The 20,000-nt window shown below is 44.9% G+C and overlaps 1 protein-coding gene across 1 annotated transcript in view; it reads right to left on the reverse strand.

Annotated features, from left to right (window-relative positions):
- The window catches only part of sptbn5 (spectrin, beta, non-erythrocytic 5), a 137,427-nt gene that overhangs the window by 9,498 nt on the left and 107,929 nt on the right, over nt 1–20,000 (reverse strand). Inside the window, exons 64-74 of the mRNA XM_035994943.1 lie at nt 16,687–16,891; nt 15,109–15,288; nt 12,550–12,717; nt 10,464–10,681; nt 9,458–9,647; nt 7,144–7,320; nt 6,607–6,714; nt 4,230–5,141; nt 3,884–3,952; nt 3,413–3,496; nt 1,898–1,989 (exon numbers count right to left, since the gene is read on the reverse strand). Of these exons, the coding sequence (XP_035850836.1) occupies nt 1,898–1,989; nt 3,413–3,496; nt 3,884–3,952; nt 4,230–5,141; nt 6,607–6,714; nt 7,144–7,320; nt 9,458–9,647; nt 10,464–10,681; nt 12,550–12,717; nt 15,109–15,288; nt 16,687–16,891 (2,403 nt within the window). The remainder of the gene's footprint in view (nt 1–1,897; nt 1,990–3,412; nt 3,497–3,883; nt 3,953–4,229; nt 5,142–6,606; nt 6,715–7,143; nt 7,321–9,457; nt 9,648–10,463; nt 10,682–12,549; nt 12,718–15,108; nt 15,289–16,686; nt 16,892–20,000) is intronic.

Raw genomic sequence — 20,000 nt, forward strand, 5'->3', positions numbered from 1 at the left:
TCACACACACACACACACACAGCTCCTCCCACCGTGCGGTTTTTGGTGTTTTTAGCCCCCAACGTCGCCTTTCAGGCAGCGCTGCATGTGTTATGTCAAAGAAGTTATGTTAGTGTTAAGGCGAGGGTTAGCTGCCTGTAAGGCGACGTTGGAGGCTTAAAACACCATTGAGTCCAGCGTGCACACAGACGGCTGGCGAAATTCACAAGTTCACTAAAGGTTGCTATCTATCTCGTGAGCACCTTTACACAATCACCCGACCCGACTCTTAGCTAACAAGCAATTGCGCCTGCTTTAGGAAGTTAAAGGACAATTCCGGCGCAAAACGAGCCTAGGGGTTATTAACTGATGTGTCCCCACTCTGTCGCTCTCTGGGACATGTTTTCATGCTAATCCAATGAGTTTGGAGCTTTAACGAGCTGGTTAGCTTTCAATGCTAGTATGTAGGGCATGGGGACACTCAAATTAAATCTCTATTTAATACCACTAAAAAGGCTCGAAACATCACCACACTTTAACGTTAGCATAATTAGGGTCCCTAAATGTGAACCGAAGCATTGTCAACGTTGTAAGTGTACAGATAGTTTATTAAAAAGATAGATTATAAAGACAGTCGCATTCCTGTTTACTTGCGGGAGCCATCTTGGAAACCAGTCATGACTAGTCGAATTCCCATACTGTCTATGGAGATTTAATTTGAGTGTCCCCGTGCCCTACATACTAGCATTGTAAGCTAACCAGCGGTCCGCGGTAGCCTCGTTAAAGCTCCAAACTCATTCGATTAGCATGAAAACATGTCCCAGAGAGCGACAGAGTAGGTACACATCTGTTAATAACCCCTAGGTTCGTTTTGCGCCGGAATTGTCCTTTAACTAGTCGCAAGTTTGCGGTAAATTGCAGTTGGGTTGTCGAGGTCAAAACAATCCTGTGACGACCTCCCCTCCCCCCCGCCACAAACTGCTTTCTAATCTGTGGGAACATTGGGTGTGTGTAGCACAGAACCATGGGAGTTACTTCAAATATGCAAACAAATATTATTTCTAACTTTAATTAAAGCTAGGCATGCACCGAATCCAGGATTCGGCTTAAGATTTGGCTTCTGATTGGGCTGAATATTGGGCTTTTTGACGGGGTTGGGTTTCTGCCTAACCTTAGAATTTTTTCCCAGCGAACTGAACCCTACGCTGGTCGCCGTAATGACGGCGGCGTTGATTACGGAAGTTGTTTACGTAGGTGGAGCGTTCAATGCAGTAGGCTGTGAGAAAGTGAAAATGGAACTGGTGAGCAGAAAAAGTGTAGTTTGGCAGAACTTTCAGTCAAAAGAAGGCCATTCAAGTCCAGCTACATGTTCAATCTGCAATGCTGATTAGTCTGGTGGTGGCGAGGACCCTAAACTATACACAACATCACCGCTGTTACAACATCTGGTATGAATCATCCGAAAGAATACGAGTTGTGATGAAGGAATCTACAGACAGCAGCCAAAATGCAGCAACTTCAGGTACGGCAAAGGAAGGACAGTCACTGTTTACTTCATTAATGAGTTTACTGTGTTCATGGACTGAGGATGGGACGAGGATTCAGCAGAATCTCAACCAGGGGATTCGGTATTCGGCCGAACCCCAAAAATCTGTATTCAGTGCATCCCTAACTAAAGCCCAATAAAAATGTTGTGAACATGATTACATTACATGTCATTTAGCTGACGCTTTTATCCAAAGCAACTTACAATTGCTATATATCAGAGGTCGCACACCTCTGGAGCAACTAGGGGTTAAGTGTCTTGCTCAGGGACACATTGGTTGATGTATCTCAGTGGGAATCGAACCCAGATCTCCCACACCAAAGGCATGTGTCATATCCACTGCGCCACCACCACCCACATGATGTCACTCACATCAGTTTGAACGTGTTCTCCTTCCTCCTGTAGTAAACGTTCTCCCTGCAAACAGCTCCGTCCATGCTGATAGGAGGCCACCTAGTGGCCTTCTGTGGAAACACGACACACAACATCTCATTAATCAGATCATTAATGTGTCAGAGGATAGAAAACTGTTTGACCGTTCCTGAAATAAAACTTCATGTGTATAAAGTCCAGTTCAGACCAAAGATTCTGCAACAAGATGAGTTGAAACTTGCAACTACTTGCAACGCGTCAGTCTGCGGCGTCTCCGTCCAAGCTTCAGACTTCCAGGCTTTTTGTAGCTAAACATATCATTTGTTGCGTAAATATGAATGTTGGTAACGTTAGCGATAGTGACATGCTTGCTACAGTTACATTTCTAGTGATGAATCGGCGAAAACACGTTTTATTTGTCTGATTGGCGGCTTTGTCTGAGGCGCTCCCTCTCTTCAGTCACTCTCTAGCTCGCTCCACCGTACGTGCTCGCAGGCACACGTTGAGCCTCTGTTAACAGTTTGTAACATAGAAATAAAATCGATTATGGATCATTTTATTGTAGCTGACTTTACCAGCTGACTTCTCTATTGGCTGTTGAAACAGGAGACGTCTTTTACGTTGTAAAACCAGCCTCTGGAGACTCGACCAGCTGACTTCTCTACTGGCTGTTGAAACAGGAGACGTCTTTTACGTTCTAAAACCAGCCTCTGGAGACTCCACCAACTGACTTCTCTATTGGCTGTTGAAACAGGAGACGTCTTTTACGTTCTAAAACCAGCCTCTGGAGACTCCACCAACTGACTTCTCTATTGGCTGTTGAAACAGGAGACGTCTCTTACTTTCTAAAACAGCCTCTGGAGACTCCACCAGCTGACTTCTCTATTGGCTGTTGAAACAGGAGACGTCTCTTACGTTGTAAAACCAGCCTCTGGAGACTCCACCAGCTGACTTCTCTATTGGCTGTTGAAACAGGAGACGTCTCTTACTTTCTAAAACCAGCCTCTGGAGACTCCACCAGCTGACTTCTCTATTGGCTGTTGAAACAGGAGACGTCTCTTACGTTCTAAAACCAGCCTCTGGAGACTCCACCAGCTGACTTCTCTATTGGCTGTTGAAACAGGAGACGTCTCTTACATTCTAAAACAGCCTCTGGAGACTCTACCAGCTGACTTCTCTATTGGCTGTTGAAACAGGAGACGTCTTTTACGTTCTAAAACCAGCCTCTGGAGACTTGAACAGCTGAGTCACAGCGACACCATCAGCTGGTTTGGGTTAGGCTGGTTCAGACCGCTGAAACTTTTCTCTGCGACATTTTAAAACGGTTTTGTCTCGTTGCGAATCTTTGGGACTTTAAAGAATTAAAAGTATGTCTTCCTTTTTAACACAAAATAAAAGAGACATGACTCTGTAACCTTTAGGTGTGTGTGTCTTACAATTTAAATTCAAATGAATCCGTGCATGAGTAAATCTAAATATTGCACTGATGTTGTTGCACGTCATTGTCTTTCGTACCTCCATGGCAGCCGCTCTGTCTTTAAACAGACTCAGCGTCTCTCCTTCCAGAATGGCAAACACTTCATCCCAGTGCTCCAGACCCTGCAGCAGCCAATCACAGAGAGACAAGACACACCTGTCAGCCAATCAGCACAATGGACATGCAGCCATGACGGACGCTGCAACACCTGTACGTAATCATTTCAGTTTTTTTTTTTAGCTATAATATTTGACTACTGAAAAAAGGAGACAACATGAATTTCAACTCTCGTAACTCTGAACCAGAGAGACTGAACAGAGATGGCGCTGTGACGAAATTGTTTCACAGCGGACACTAAAGTAGAGCAAAAATTAAACAGTAAACATCATGGCTATTCTCCAACAATGCAGTATATTCTGTTCCAAAATTATGTGTAATTGCATTTTTTATTAAAAAAAACTAACATTTTCTAGCCTTTACACATCTGTCTGATGTCAGAGGTTTCTCACCTTGTTTCCTCCTTGTTTCAGTTTGATCTCCAGCATCCCCTCCATCCTGATTGGCTGCTCTGCTGTTACCTAACAACACCACAGGTGTGAGAGAGAGACAGAAAGAGAGAGAGAGAGAGAGAGAGAGAGAGAGAGAGAGAGAGAGAGAGAGACAGACAGACAGACAGACAGACAGACAGAGACAGACAGACAGAGAGAGACAGAGAAAGACAGAGAGACAGAGAGAGACAGACACAGAGGGAGAGAGAGAGAGAGAGACAGAGAGAGAGAGAGTGCCACCCAATCAGCTTTCAGTAACAGTAATAGAAGTCATGACAGTTGATAGTAAGCAAGTCTTTTGTTTTACCTCCGTGCTGCGTTCTTCCTCCGGCAGATCTTCTAACTTCCTCTGCGGAGGAGGAGTCAGAGTCGGCTCACGCATTGGAGGAGCAAGGTCAGCTGACTCTGTATCCTGCTCTGTGATTGGTGCAGCAGTCGGGGAGTCAGGTGGTGTAGAACCGGGAGGATCAGGCTCGCTGTCGAGCTCTTTCCCTGGGGAATACGGTTGTGATTCAGGGGTAAAAAAACATCTTTCTGCGACGGGCGGAGGCCGTGCGTCAGTCGGAGCAACGAGCTCTCTGATTGGCCGAGGCGAGCGAGGTGGCGTAGCAGCTTTCTCCGTTTGGTTTGGAGGCTCAGAGCGGACGTTAGAGGAGATTCTGGGCTGTGGAGCCAGAATAGATTTGGAACTGGGATCATCCTCAAGAGATAGAGAAGAGATGGAGGTTTGAGGGGACGAGATTTTGGGCTTTGGAGCCAAAGGAGGTTTGGATTTTGGACGTTGGTCTTCTTCGGGAGGTGAAGAGGAGACGGATGTGTGACAGGCAGCGGGTGGAGGCGATGTTCTGAGTGGAGAGCCAGGTGTTAAGTTTGAGTGGCGGCTTCGATGGCTCGGTAAAGTCGGGCTGGCATCGGGAGAAGCAGGAGGACTGTCAGCGTCTTCTCCCGCCTCCCGTCTCTTCCAGCTTGAGTCCGAGGCAGTGTGGAGAGACGGGCTCTTTGGGGGACTAGCGGAGGTTTTCTTGTCCCACAGGGATGATCTGATTGGTCTGTCTGTCTTCCTGCCGCTGCTGACTCGACGCACGATGTCCTTAGAGGAGGAGGAGGACGTCCGCGGGGTCTTTGGGTCCAACGGTTTACTCCTCAGAGAGGAAATTCTGGTTGGAGGTTTTCTCTCCTGAAGGTTTGTGGTCTCACTTCCATGAAGTCTCGTCTCCCTCTGAGAAGAGAAAACAAACTTTAAAGCAAAGAGAAAGTAGTGTTCGACAGTCTCCGGTCCAGTCAAGTAACTGTACGTCCACACCGCCGCCGACTTGAGCTGCAAAGAAGCTCTGGCCGCCCGGTCGAGGACGCTGGTCAGAAAGTCCGGGGAAGCTGTTTGAGGCTTTGGCCGCTCTGACGTAGCAGCATTCTATGTTCATCATGGAAAAAGATCAAGCAGCCACTGCACGGCCAATACACTGACACTAGAAACCTTTTATAAATGACATGTATAATGACAGAATGTGTATTGGTTGTTGGTCGCAGCGGTGTCTGTTAGCAGTTAGCTCGCTCGTTAGCCGCTGAACCGCAGCAGCGTGCAGGCAGAGCGAGCAGCCGCCAGCTGTTGATCCGTGCAGGACTTCACCGTGAGCGGACTGTTTAGAGACCATGTGACCGGCAGGTAACGTTAACTGGTCCCTATACGCAAATATCATAAATGATAGGGAACCCAGCAACGGCCATGATGAGCTTCTCCTCCTTTTTCTCTGAACTAATGTTTTGGTAGGAACCAAAGTTTACATCGTATGTTTCTCTGGAATCAGCCAGCGTGAAGGACGTCTATATTCTGATTGGTTGCCGCTGAACCGCGTCATAGCTCATTACCATAAAGTTGACCTACTTTCAACTTTCTGATTGACGCTCTGGTCGCTCAAAACGCCCAAAACGTGACGCCGACAGATTTTCCGCTCCTTGCAGCTGAGAGAAGCAGCTTCCATTGACAATTAATGACTTCCTGTATCTTTAGAAGATCAAGTCGGCGGCGGTGTGGACGTACAGTTAAGCCCCTAGACCACTGGTTCTCAAGCTTTTTTCAATAATGTTCCCCCTTTGAACAGTGTTTTTAAGCCATGTACCCCCTAACCAGCGCGAATAATCTTTGGTAGAAAATAAAGTCTCTATAAAGAGGAAGAAGACAGCGATGTCAGCGATAGATTTACTAAACAACAGCCTTGGACCTGGAAAACATTTAGATGATGGAAAAAGGAGACAAAAACTTGGAAAAAGACGGTAGAAAGAAGGAAGGACGACAAGAACAGGTCGAAAACAGACAAAGACTTCTAAGAAAAAAAGACAGGAGAAAAAAGTCAGGAAGAAAGGCAAGAATAGGTCAAAAACCAATGACAAAACCTTCAAAAAAGGTGACAAACTTCCAATGCTCCAAGGTCCAAACGCGCCTGGCTTTTAAAGGGAATGGGAGATGATCTCTGATTGGTTGATTACATGTTACGCCCAAAACACCCCTCTGATTAATGAAGACACTAAGTACAACCCTTTAGAACCATGCACCCGGCACACAGACCCTTTTTTCCGCCGTCAAACTAGCAAGAGGATTTGGACACGCCCTAAACGCACCTGCACCAGGCGGTTCACGCCGTGCGACTAGATTGTTAAAATAGGGCCCTGTAGCTTCAACAACCAACCTGTGTTTTCTTCTGCTGCAGTGCGATGAAGCGGTCGCTCTGGGCCTGGATCATGGCTTCCAAGTCCTCCTGCCTCTTCAGGAGCTCCATTACATCAGACACCGAGTCCTGGAGGAACCGAAAGAACGACCGGTTTACAGTATGTAAAGGTGAGGGCTCATGGTCTGAAGGTTGTCATGGAGAAAACTGCTAAAAGACAGTGATGTCCAGAAACCTTTTTTGTGTTAACCTTTGTGTTGTCTCCCCGTCGACCACGCAACTTTTAGCTTTTCTGGGTCAAAATTTTTAAAACAAACTAGCGAAAGTGGATTTGGACACGCCCTAAACGCACCTTCGCCAGGCGCTTCAAGCAGTACGCTTAGATCGTTAAAATAGGGCCCATAGTGTTTTAAAGTCCTGCTGATCTCTGTGTCTCTGCTGCAGCTCTTTATTATTATATTATATTATATTTATGCTGACAAACTACAATAACTAACTTCCTGTATGCACCCATCCCTTTCTCCTTGCACAGTGTGACCGCTCCTGGCTGTGACGTACCCCGAAGTCCTCGGCCATCAGTGTGTTTTCGTAGGAGCTCAGCCAGCGCTCCGCCTGCTCCAGCTCCTTCTGCAGGAGTGAAACCTCCAGCTCCTCCTCATACAGCAGCCGGGTTTCCTCCCAAACCCTCTCCACCCGCAGCTCCAGCTCCTCCAGCTCACAGACACGCTCCTCCACCTGGGACAAGTGTCAGGAAAAAACATAATAGTGCTTTAATATGAATGGTCCTTGCTTTCCGCATGTATCAGAACTGTATCATAACTATTGTGCAAAGACTGGAGTCAAGGTAGGGCCGGGCGAAACGGACCAAAATCTTATCTTGGTATTTTTCGGCTGAATGGCGACACACGATATACTGCAGAGGGTCCCACGGGACCCAACGCAAATCTCACAGGAGTGGGAGGTTTGAACTTTGCTGCGGGCGGGAACGGGCGGCTAAAAAAAACACTGCGGGATCGGGATGTAGCCTAGCAACAGGATGGAGTCAATACATGATGTGGAAAAGAACCTGGTGATGGTGCAAAGTTTTTGATAAACAAAGTTATTATTATTAAACCTATGAAATGGCGTGCTTTCTCATGCAGGACGGGAGAAGACACAAAATCAATGCATCTCTTTTGGGGGTGGCAGTAGCTCAGTCAGTAGGGGGTCAGTAAGTTCACCTCCTGGGCACTGCCAAGGTGCTCTTGAGCAAGGCACCGAACCCCCAACTGCTCGGGGGGCCTTTCCATGGCCAGCTCCCTCACTCTGACATCTCTCCATTAGTACATGTAGAGGTACTGAGCATGTGTGTGTAATTCAGGCCTGTGTGTAATAACAACAGAGTGAAAACATTGTAATTTCCCCTTGCGGGATTAATAAAGTATAAATTACATTATTATTGTGCGGGAATAAATTCTCTGAGTTTTGCAGGTGCGGGCGGGAGTGGACATACACATTGTGGGATCGGGCGGTAATGGTCAGAAATTCGGCCGGAGCGGGATGAAGAAAACTAACTCTAACAAACTGTATACCTCTGTATTTTAGGGCTAAATGTTCAGCTGCAAGTTAAAGCCACATGTCAGATGTAACAAGGATTTTTTTTTTAAACTAGACTGTGAGCAAAATAAATTGCAAAGACAGGGTTTTCTTCTGTTTTAAAATACACAGCTGCAACGCATGTAAATGAAAAATTATCTTAAAAAAAAGGCTATATTTAAAAAAGAGCAGGCGTCTCTGGCAGACACTTAAGTTAATTTTACAAAAACTATCTTTGACCATAAAGCCAATCTGTGGTGTATGAGTGAAGTGTCTGAACTACACTGCAGACCGGATTCTCTCCTCACAGAGTGACGGCTGATTGATTATGAACGAGTCCAGCGCAGGTTGAATGCCCATCAGCAGGTCATCGGCGTTACACGGTCTTAGTGTGTACTATGTAATGTCTGTATCGACTTGTACCGGTCGCGCAGCCACGATGGTCCGTGCGCTATCGTAGACACATGCAGCCTCTTTTCTGGAAATCCTTGCGTGTCCGTGCGACAGACACATAGCCTGACCAGCCAGACCCACATCCAGATGTTGGGTCTGGGAACTCACCATTGGCTGGGCTCAATCCGAGGGGCGGGATAAACGGTTGTCTTTCAAATTCCCTCTGCAGTCGCGGCCAAAGCCGATTCCAAAGACCGCTGTTCGCCAGCAGCAGCAGCCATCTTCTTGGTTTTCAAGTAGCAGGGAATTCACGTGGAACTGTCGCAACTCTGCCGTCATTATGTTAAGCCCCGCCCACCGACTCTATACACGATGTGATTGGCCTGACTAGAGTTTGGTTTTTCCAGCTCGCAAGCCAACGGAGAGTTGCTAGACGACCCTGGCTGCAAATTACATTTGCTGCTGCTAGGGTGCGTCTAGATTTCTAGGCTAACCGACACAAGTCCACAGCGGTCCGCTGCGTGTATGTGTGAGCCCATCTCCACCGCATCCATCTGTGAGGTTGTCAGCTTTGTGTCTGCGTGGCGTGCTCTGTTTGTAGGGCGGCCCATTTAACCGCCAATCCTTCAGCGATATAGTGGCATGTGTCACGTAGCTCTCCGCTCACGAAGCTTAAAGCGCAACTCGATAGTGCAAAGTTTTAAACATTATAATGACCTTTTTATTTGGTTTTTATATTGGTTTAATCATATTGCTTTCAATTGTTAACTCATAGTATTATTCACGGTTGGTAAATTGCTCACTGATAAAAAAAAGAAAAATGAAAGGTAAAACATTAATTACAGTAATGATGTCAGGTGAGAATATATGATCATTTTATCCTCTCTGAATGTGGCCGTGTTACCTCTGGGGACATGAAGTTCCCTCCCTCTATCAGACGGCCCCCTTCCTCCTTCACGGCCTGTGATTTGCTGAGCTGTCGGTCGATCTGGACGCGGTACTCGTCATGCTTTTTAAGGAGCTGTTCCAGGTCTGTTCCCTCCACGCTCAGCGCCTCCCCTCCAACCAGAGACAGCACCTCCCTCAGCCAGGCCCTGGGACACAACAAGACGAACACCGACGGAGGGTCATTCACACATACGGTCTCTCCTCCTCTCACAAGGTCCAGCTGAACTCATGAAAGCCATTACAGAAGATAAACAGTGACGCCAGAGGCATGGAAAGGAGGCGGCACGCAGGCATTTACAGACCGGAGAGAGAGAGAGAGAGACAGACAGACAGACAGAAAGAGAGACAGAGAGAGAGAGAGAGAGAGAGAGAGAGAGAGAGAGAGAGAGAGAGAGAGAGACAGACAGACAGACAGAGAGAGAGAGACACAGAGAGAGAGAGACAGACACAGAGAGAGAGAGAGAGAGAGAGAGAGAGACAGACAGACAGACAGACAGAGAGAGACAGAGAGAGAGAGAGAGAGACAGACAGACAGACAGAGAGAGAGAGAGAGACAGACAGACAGACAGAGAGAGAGAGACAGAGAGAGAGAGAGAGAGAGAGAGAGAGAGAGAGAGAGAGAGAGAGACAGAGAGAGAGAGAGAGAGAGAGAGACAGACAGAGAGAGAGAGAGAGAGAGAGAGACAGACAGACAGAGAGAGAGAGAGAGACAGACAGACAGACAGACAGAGAGAGAGACACAGAGAGTTGCTGAGTGAATCAATGTGCTGTGCTGAACTTTACAATGAAATAAGATTTTACCCATTTGAAATAGAAAATCAGCCAACGTTGATATTTCGGCGTAATAAAGTTGCTCTGTAGAAATGTTACAGCAGCTCGCTGAAACAAACAAATCATCTGTTTGATGTTGTGTTTGTTTCTTTTTTTGGCGTGCCCCGAAGTGAGATGTGAGGGGGACCTACATGAGTTCGGTCCAGTGGGAGAGGTATTTCTGCACGTCTTCGGCCTGGCCCAGCCTGGCTCGGCGCTGGGACGCCTTGTCCTGGACGCTGGCCCAGCAGGCTTGCAGCTCCTCCAGCCTCTGAGACACCGCGGCTCGGGCCCGAGGCTGCCGTCCAATCAGAGCGCGGCCCTCCTCTCGGCTCCGGGTCACCTCCTCGGAGATCAGAACCAGCTCCCTCTGATGGCAGACGGCAACAACAAACCAAGATTTATCATTGCCCTCACTCCTACACTAACCATTACACAAGTCAGTTATATGTCTGATAATGTCTGATCTTGATAATGTCCAAAGTACATCTACTCCAGTATTGTACTTAAGGACACATTTCTGTTACTTATACTTTACTTGAGTATTTCCATTTACTGCTACTTTAAACTTTTCCTATATGTTAAAGTTGACTAAAAAAGGAATAAAAAAAATCAACTTTTGGAAATTGATCTTTATGCCTTAATTAAAAAATCTAATTAATTTGGAAATATCCAACCTTTAAGGACACCAATTTTCTTTGTGAATGAATAATGTATCGTAAATAAATAAATGTTCTTCCTTAAAATACAGGGGGCATAAGTCAGTACACCCCTATGTTAAATTCCCATAGAGGCAGGCAGACTTTTATTTTGAAAGGCCAGTTATTTCATGGATCCAGGATACTATGCATCCTGATAAAGTTCCCTTGGCCCCCACATCATCACATACCCTTCACCATACCCCACATCATCACATACCCTTCACCATACCCCCCCATCATCACATACCCTTCACCATACCTAGAGATTAACATGGTTTTATGTCAGTTAGCCTAATAGCTGGTCTGATTTGCATTGAGAGATGATTTTATGGAAAGTACCCCATGCCAATCTCTAGGTATGGTGAAGGGTATGTGATGATGTGGGGTATGGTGAAGGGTATGTGATGATGTGGGGGTATGGTGAAGGGTATGTGATGATGTGGGGGTATGGTGAAGGGTATGTGATGATGTGGGGGTATGGTGAAGGGTATGTGATGATGTTTACCGCGTGTTCTGCATGAATTAAGAGGTTTAATTAGAAAATAATAGTTACAGGTACAACTTCGATACAAATTTAGCAGCTGACCCCAAATGTTGTATTAATCAAAGGTGGAATGGATCAAAGTAAGATACGATAAGCCTTTACTGTCTCCTATCGGAGAGAACAAAAAGTGGCCACGCATCGCACATAAACACACAAACATACAGTAAGTATACATAAAACATAAGCATACATTATCTCATCTAATGCGTTCAATAAACCTCACACAAGACCCCCCCCCCCAATGTTGCCAACTCTTTTCCAATGAAAGTCGCTAGCACTATGCTCATTTGCATATTTTTGACGTCATTACGCAATCATTTGTATAAAGCTTAGTGGTTGTGTCAGCAAGGTAGATAGAAAGAAATAGAACTCTTTAGCCACAGAATTTATTTTACCTTATAATTATTACTTAGGTAGCCGATCTTTGAAGTAAAAAAAATGAAATTCTACAAAGGGAGGGAGAAAGATCAATAAAGAATTCTGGCCAGGGCCAGGCCAGCTCAGCGGCGTCTTTCTCCCGTCGCGTCCCGCTGTCTCTCCTACCTACACCGGCCCCCACACCCTGTCCCCCCCTCCCCTTCTAACTACCTGCACACTGTGCTCAGAGCTGCTGCACATGAGGAGAGAGGGGAGAGGCTGCTCCGCTGCTCCTCAAGTCACAGAACAGAAGACTGTTTTGGCGGCTACAGGAGAGAAATACCTCGCGTGCTCGCTGGACAATACTGGTGACTTTTCTACAGAAAGTCGCCAGATTTGTCGCTAGTCGCTTTTTTGAAGAAAAGTCGCTAAGGGGGTCTGAAAAGTCGCTAACTCTAGCGACAAAGTCGCTAAGCTGGCAACACTGCCCCCCCCCTACCTTCCCCCTCACTCTCAGAAGAAAGGCAAAACACAGCATCCCCCTCATATTGCACTTAATTCTGCCCAGATTGCACGTAAAGTTTCTCAAGTACTTCTTTTACTTTCTGTAGTTGTATATTTGGATGACTTTCCCACCTCCAGCGCCTCGTGTTGCCTCAGCAGAGTCTGGATGGAGTGCAAGTCGTGGTCGTGGTCCTGGTCCTGGTCCTCCGAGTCCAGCACCGCCTCCTTCTCCGCCATCCAGCCCTTCAGCTCGTCCACGTCGTGATCAAACTGGTGAACCTCCCTCGCTGACTGCAGGTTCTGGAGGAAACGGGACACGCTTTTACGTTGCATTCACACAATCTGCGTCGGCTATCAAGAAAAAAAACACATTTTGAATGGAACGCGTTCATTTTGCAGGGGGGGAGTGTGTTTAGCCTGCGGATTTTCTTCTCGATTAATCAGTTATTTGTATGGTCTATAAAATGTCAGTAAATGGTGAAAAATGTCAATCCTAGTTTCTCAAAGTCCAAGGGTGACGTCTTTAAATGTCTTATTGTGTCCACAACTCAAAGATATTCAGTTTAATATGATATAAAACAGAAAAGAGCTGGAAATCTACATATTCTACATATAAAAATTAACCATTAATCGATTAATCTACTAACCTTTGCAGCTCTAATATCAGGGTTTCTGCGGGTTTCAACAAGTTCAATTTAAGACTTATTTTAGACCATTATGAATTAAATTCAAGACCTTTATCACGACATAAAAGTACGAAATGCAGAGTCACAAAAATTACTTGCGAAGTAAATAAATGTATTCAAACTGGATAAAAGCGAAACAGAGTAATAACAGTCGGTAAATATACAGCGAATTATATTTGGACGAGCGAAAGAAAGAACTACAAGACCACAGAATACGGAATAAACAGGAAACATCACTGCCTCTATCTCTGCCACAGGAAACACAAGCTCTGAACTGCCTGGGAGTTTGGGGAAGAGCTGAATGTTTCCTCAGTCCCTCCGTCTCTTTTCATTCTTTCTTCAATCCGACGCAAAACAGTAACACAACAGGACGTCACACAAATGGGACATGTACGCTGCTGCCACTGCCAAGGACAAGGGCAGGCTGCAGCGTGTCATTCGGTCAGCTGAGAAGGTGATTGGCTGCAATCTGCCGCCGCTCCAGGACCTATACGCCACCAGGACTCTGAAGCGTGCTGGAAAGATTGTGGCTGACCCCTCCCACCCCGGACACAAACTCTTTGAGCCACTCCCCTCTGGCAGGAGGCTGAGGTCCATCAGGACCAAAACCTCACGCCACATAAACAGTTTTTTCCCCTCCGCCACTAGTCTTATTAACAAGGCCCGGTAACCCCCCTGACTCTCTCCACACCCCACCTCTGGCTCCTCATGCCACTGTACCTACTCTGCTGTAGCGTTCCTTTTTACTACTGTTTAACTTATTTTACTATTTATTTAAATTTATTTTATCGTTATTAATACATACTGTGTGTATATGTTTATACTTATATTATTTATATTCTTTTTATCCTTCTTATATTTGAATGTGTGACATGCTCCAACAACACCAACAACGTACTTGGCAATAAAGCCCTTCCTGATTCTGATTCTGATTCTGATTCTGATGTGACACTCCCACCGCCGCACAACCCTGCAGCAAATCGTCGGATCACAGTCGCCGCACTCGACCTGTCGCCCGCCAATGTGACGTCAAAATGACGTAGATCTCGCTGGCGCGCCAGGATTTAAAGTGTGCGACCAGAGGTCGTGCACCACTATTCTTTTCAGCGCCGCACAACAAAGCGGAAACAGGAAGCATGGACGAGTTCGAGGCTAACGTGATGCCAGGACTCTCAGAGTGACTGCAAGTCTCTCTTAAACTTACTGAGTTAAGATGAGTTCTCTTATGGTGAATGAGAGGCTTAATCTCACCAAGTAGCTCATTGAATTGTTGTGCAGACATTGACGTCAATGCTGCAGCCAGTTCTGCCATTGTTTACCTTTTCCTTCTTCTTCTAGTCTGTAGAAAGAGCAAAGTCGGTAGCCTTTGCTCATTAGCGTCACCTCTGTTCAGGAGAAGGCTGCAACTAGTGTAGGCCTGCACGATTAATCGTTATAAAATCGCGATCTCGATTCACCCTGTTCACGATTTCATTTTTAAATAACTTTGATTGTTTTTTTTTTTTAATGACTTTGATTCTCATTTAATTTTACGAGCCGACTGCATCACAAACGCTACTACTTTCTTCTGTGAGTTTTAGACTGTATAAAATAGGTTTTAAAGCGCTCCCAAGCGTTGCAATGCTCTCCCTTCTCTTCATTGTAGCCTCTATATTTACAGGCTTGTGGTGATGCGTAACGTGCTATACGTGCCAAAAAGAAAAATCTGTTTGGTACTGCCAATTTGTTTAGTTTTGTCATGGTTCATGTGTGCAAGCATTACACTTTGTGAGAAAAAAATCGTGGCAGAGAATCGTGATATCAATTCTAAGCTAAAAAATCGTGATTCATATTTTTCCCCGAATCGTGCAGGCCTAAACTAGTGTCCAGCGACCACCACGCGCGAGTATAAATAGTTACGGCGTTCCCATGACGTCACACTGGCGCACGACAGGTCGGGAACGGCGAGTATACCGGGACGTCCTCACATCCACAAGCAGCACATCTACCAGATCTACCGTCGTACCTGTTCTCTGGTCCGGATGCTGCTGTTGAGTTCGTCCCACAGCCGGCTGAGGGCGTCGTCCCTCCTCCGCGCCGGGCCGTCCCGCTGCAGCCCTCGGCCCAGCTGCTGCACCGAGGTCAGCCGGCTGCGACCCAGACTGGACATCTCCGACACCAGAACCTCCAACTTCTTCTGAAGGACCTGCACGGAGACGTGAGGAACAAGACAGGAATAAGGAGGGATATCTGAGCGGCTTTACAGTTTGAAAGACAGTTTGCACGAGTTTCAAACTTTCTTTTGCACTTTTACTTTGAGAAAAGTGTTTCTACGAAACCCATTTTTTGTTATTTAACAATAAAAGCCAATGTTCTCAAACGTTAAATGTTGTGTAAACACACGCAGTCGTACAAGAACTTTGATCAAGTCTTGAAATCTAAAGCCCAGTTGAGAACAAAGATTCACGGAGACGGTATATCATTTCCATAGAACACGTGTCAAACTCAAATCCGGCCCCTTGCAAATTTTGATCCGGCCTGCATTTCAATTTAGGTTCACAGCAAATTTTGGCCCAACTAGTTGTGCACCGCACCAAAAAAATCAGGAAATTATGCAACACTGCCATGCAGAATTTGTCAGATTTGCCGATTTGAGAGAGTATTTTAATATTCAGGCTGTGAAACAGGTTGATGTGAGTCGGCTGCTTTTAAAAATGTAATATTTGATTTTCATGACTTGCTAAATTCTACGATGGCTAAGAGACTTTTTTTCTGACTTTTTTAGGGTTTTATGTCGACCAAACCGTATGGGAGAAAGCCATATGAGACATGCAATAACACAAAGTTACCTTTTTTTACTAAATAAAAGCATGTGAATAAACTGAACATGTCTGGCCCTTATTGTGATTGTCATTTCCAGTGTGGCCCCTAGTGAAATTGAGTTTGACGCCCCTGCCATAGAAACTACTCTTTGTACTTCCGTCCTAACTTTCGACTTTCAGGCATTTTTGTAGGTGGATATATCATGTGTTGCGTGTAAATATGAACGTGGATGACATTAGTGATAGTGAGATGCTTTCTAAAGCTATATGTCTAGTGATGAATCAGCGAAAACACGTTTTATTTCTCTGATTCACTGTTCTAAGCGCGCTCTCTCTTCGGTCATCCAGTAGCAGTTTGTAACATCAAGAAATAAAATGGATTATGGATCATTTTATTTCTATAGTTTGTAGCTTACTCGACCAGCTGACTTCTCTATTGGCTGTTGAAACAGGAGACGTCTCTTACGTTCTAAAACCAGCCTCTGGAGACTCCACCAGCTGACTTCTCTATTGGCTGTTGAAACAGGAGACGTCTCTTACGTTCTATAATCCAGCCTCAGGAGACTCCACCAGCTGAGTCGCAGCGACACTATCAGCCGATTTGAGTCGAGCTGAGACGGGCCGGTTCAGACCGCTGAAACATTTTTCTGCAACGTTCTAAAACGGTTTTGTCTCGTCGCAAATCTTTGGTCTGAACTTTACTTTAAATATGCTAATTCTGAATCAGAAGCTGTGCTTAAAGAATAAGTCAACAAGATGAATCTGACGTTTGTGCGACTCACCTCCACATCCTCCAGATCTTGTCCGCAGTCTTTCGACTCTGCCACAGCCTTCTTGGAGGTCAGCCATGTTTGTAGTTCTTTGGCTTCTCTCTCAAACACGTAGAGGCGGAGCTGGTCTTCCAGAGCAGCGCGGCGAGCGGCGGACAGTCGGAGGAGAGTCTCGAAGCGTTCGAGGACTCCTGGGAGAGACTCACTGACCAGGTGGCTGAGACAGAGACACAGAAACACACTTTATTTTGTGTTTTTGAACTTGTCAAATAGAAAAACAACCGTAATGAGGCATATACATCCCACTGACAGTCACAATCTACAGGTGTTTCAACCACAGACTGTATATAAATATGGCCGCCGTGTTTCCCCTTCCTCCCGCTGTACAAATGTGAAGCCAGAATCTCCCGGAGCTGTGCAGTAGCGATCGGGCAATGGAGCGGTATCCAATCCCGCCCATAAACCCGCCCGACCAATCACGAGTCAATCCCAGCTGTCAATCATGACGTCATGATGAATCAGCCCGTTTTCATAGCATCAAATAACTGATAAAAACAAAACTGATCAGAAAAATAAACACTTGAGTGGCCAGGTTAGCTCAGTTGGTGGAGCGGGCGCACATATGTGGAGGTTTGCTCCTCGACGCAGCGACCGTGGGTTTGACTCCGACCTGACCCTTTGCTGAGTGTCGTTCTCCCTCTCTCTCCCCTTTCATGTCTTCATCTGTCCTATGGAAATAAAGGTCTAAAAATGCCCAAACAAAATAATCTTAAGAAACATGAACACTTGAGCAAACATCAGCGTGATCAGAACGACCTAAAATGACAGAAACCATGTTTGGGGAATATTTATTTTGTCCTAAGGCTTGGCGATATGGAGAAAATCAAATATCACAATATTTTTTAGGTAATACCTGGACATTGATATTGCAGCGTTGACTTTGTGCTTTCACAAAATATTTACACAACGGGAATTTTGATAAATAATCATCAATGTGGATATAATGACTAAAACAGGCTGGTAAGTTCAGAAAATTACATCACTTTCAGTGTTTCCCTGCATTGTTTTGGGGAGGGTGGCCCATCCCCCCAAAACAACCCCCCTCCCACCATGAAAGAATGACAAAATTATATAATTATGCTATATATTACACACACTAAAATAACAAATGTGCGAGATAAAGCTGTTTTCATACATACAGGCAATTCGCTTCTCGTTCCTCACCTTATCCCTCCTGATGTCCTCAGGTCAAATCTGACCAATTTTCAAAAAGTTTCTATACCAGAAATTTGGGTTTCTTTCAACCAAACTTTTAAAAGAAATAACGTGGATGGCTCCCTATAACGTTGTTAACAATTTTATTCAATTTCATAGCATTTGAAAAATAAAAAAATGTAATAACAGAACGTTGAAAAAAGTGACAAAAATGTTGAAAAGCTTAAAAAACGTGGGGAAAAAAACGCACAAAAACGTCAAAAGGTGCAGAAAAAAACGTAGAAAAAAGTGACAAAATCATCGGTGAAAGAGCAACAAAAGTGTCGAAAAAGATGTCTAAAACGTTGAAAAAAAAAGTTTAAATTTCGACCCAGAAAAACAAAAAGTTGTCGACAGGAAGACAACACAAGGGTTAAAAGTTCAATTCATTTTAACTTAAGTAGAGCAACATTGCCCCTATTTTCACCTGTTGCTGAGTAACGTATACGTTAACATCACAGTTCGAAATTAACTTTTTCGTTCACTAGCCATTTGGCTGGTGAATGTTCAAACTTCACCAGCCACCATTGTTTTTTTTGGCTGGTGGGTGAGGCAAATCTACCAGCCACTTGCATATTTTACCAGCATTTGGCTGGTAGATGGTGCTAATTTTGAACCCTGGTTAACATCCCATGGTCTCGTGAATGTAGCACACGGGTCTCCAACAAGTAGCTCTGGAGCTACCGTTAGCTCACGAGCAGGTTTCCAGTAGCTCGCGGATAGGTTGATAATATTAAAAGTGAGGTAGCTAACTTTTTGGGCCATAGACGTGTAAAGTGGTCATGTTTTCTTGGACCGTGATGGGAATATTTTCAGTGATGTAGCTATGACTACGTGGGCTAAAAGAACCTTGATGTGAAGTTCATAAGCTTTAGGTATTGCAATTTCATCAAACAGTAGCTTAATTTATCTTATGTGTGTTATGTAATTAAATGTAAGTGATGTGATGCAAGTAGCTCTTGGCCACTTTCGTTATTTTAAAGTAATCCTTAGATGAAGAAAGGTTGGAGAGCCCTGATGTAGCACAACTGTAGCAAGCTCCTTCGTAGTAACTAGCGGTAAAAAATGGTGTAGAGGAGCGGAAAAGATGACGAGCCTAAACAGCCAAAAATTTGTTATTTTTTCTTAAAAGTAGCAAAATCAACTCAAGAAAGAGCTCAGGCAAAGCCAGCCTCTGTGGAGACGCCAGCTGAGACCTTACAATACCGTTAGGTCAGCAGTAGTTGGTGGTTCAGTTACCCGAGAATGGGTGACTGTGAGCTGGTCATTTCGGCGTAGATTACGAATTTGCTCGGCCGTGGCTTGGTAGCGTTGCATCCCCCCCCAACTCATTTCCTGGTTCTCCTTCACAATAAACAACATGAAATCAAGGAGAGGGTTAACTTCTCCTGCTCCAGATTTCACACCGTGGTCAGAAAGAACAGAGGAGACACTTTGGTTCTCTCACTATGACTCTAGAAGGTAAATATGGTGCAAAATGTGAGAGCTTGTAGAATACGATGTGAGAACTTGCAAAACAAAAAATCTGAACTTGGATGTTAAAATTTGCACTTGTAAAAAATATTCACACACATGTGATCTGAATTTGAAGTCACACTAAGGAACAAAAAGCACGTGGCAGCTTGTAAAAAAAAATCTGAACTTGTAAATTGAGATTTGCACTCGTAGAAAATGTTCAAACACCTGTATTCTGGTGATGCGAGAGAGCACAGATGTGAAGTTGAAGTGACAGATTCGAAAGGTTGTAATCACTGAGTTGAGGTTGTGATGGAAAATTAACCCAAGTAAAAAAAAGTATACGAGTAAATGTTGCATTACAAGTTTGCAGCTGTCAATGTGACATTTGTGAATATTTTTTCTGTGACTTCACATTCAGAATACAGGTGTGTGAACATTTTCTATACGAGTGTAAATTTCAACTTCAAATTTATTTTTTACAAGCTTTAGTGTTTTTTTTTGTTTTGCGTGACTTCAAATTCAGATCACATGTGTGTGAATATTTTTTACAAGTGAAAATGTTAACATACAAGTTCAGATTTTTAGTTTTGCAAGTTCTCATATCGTATTCTACA

This window comes from Sander lucioperca, chromosome 18 (assembly GCF_008315115.2).
Source record: "Sander lucioperca isolate FBNREF2018 chromosome 18, SLUC_FBN_1.2, whole genome shotgun sequence".
Lineage (NCBI taxonomy): Eukaryota > Metazoa > Chordata > Actinopteri > Perciformes > Percidae > Sander > Sander lucioperca.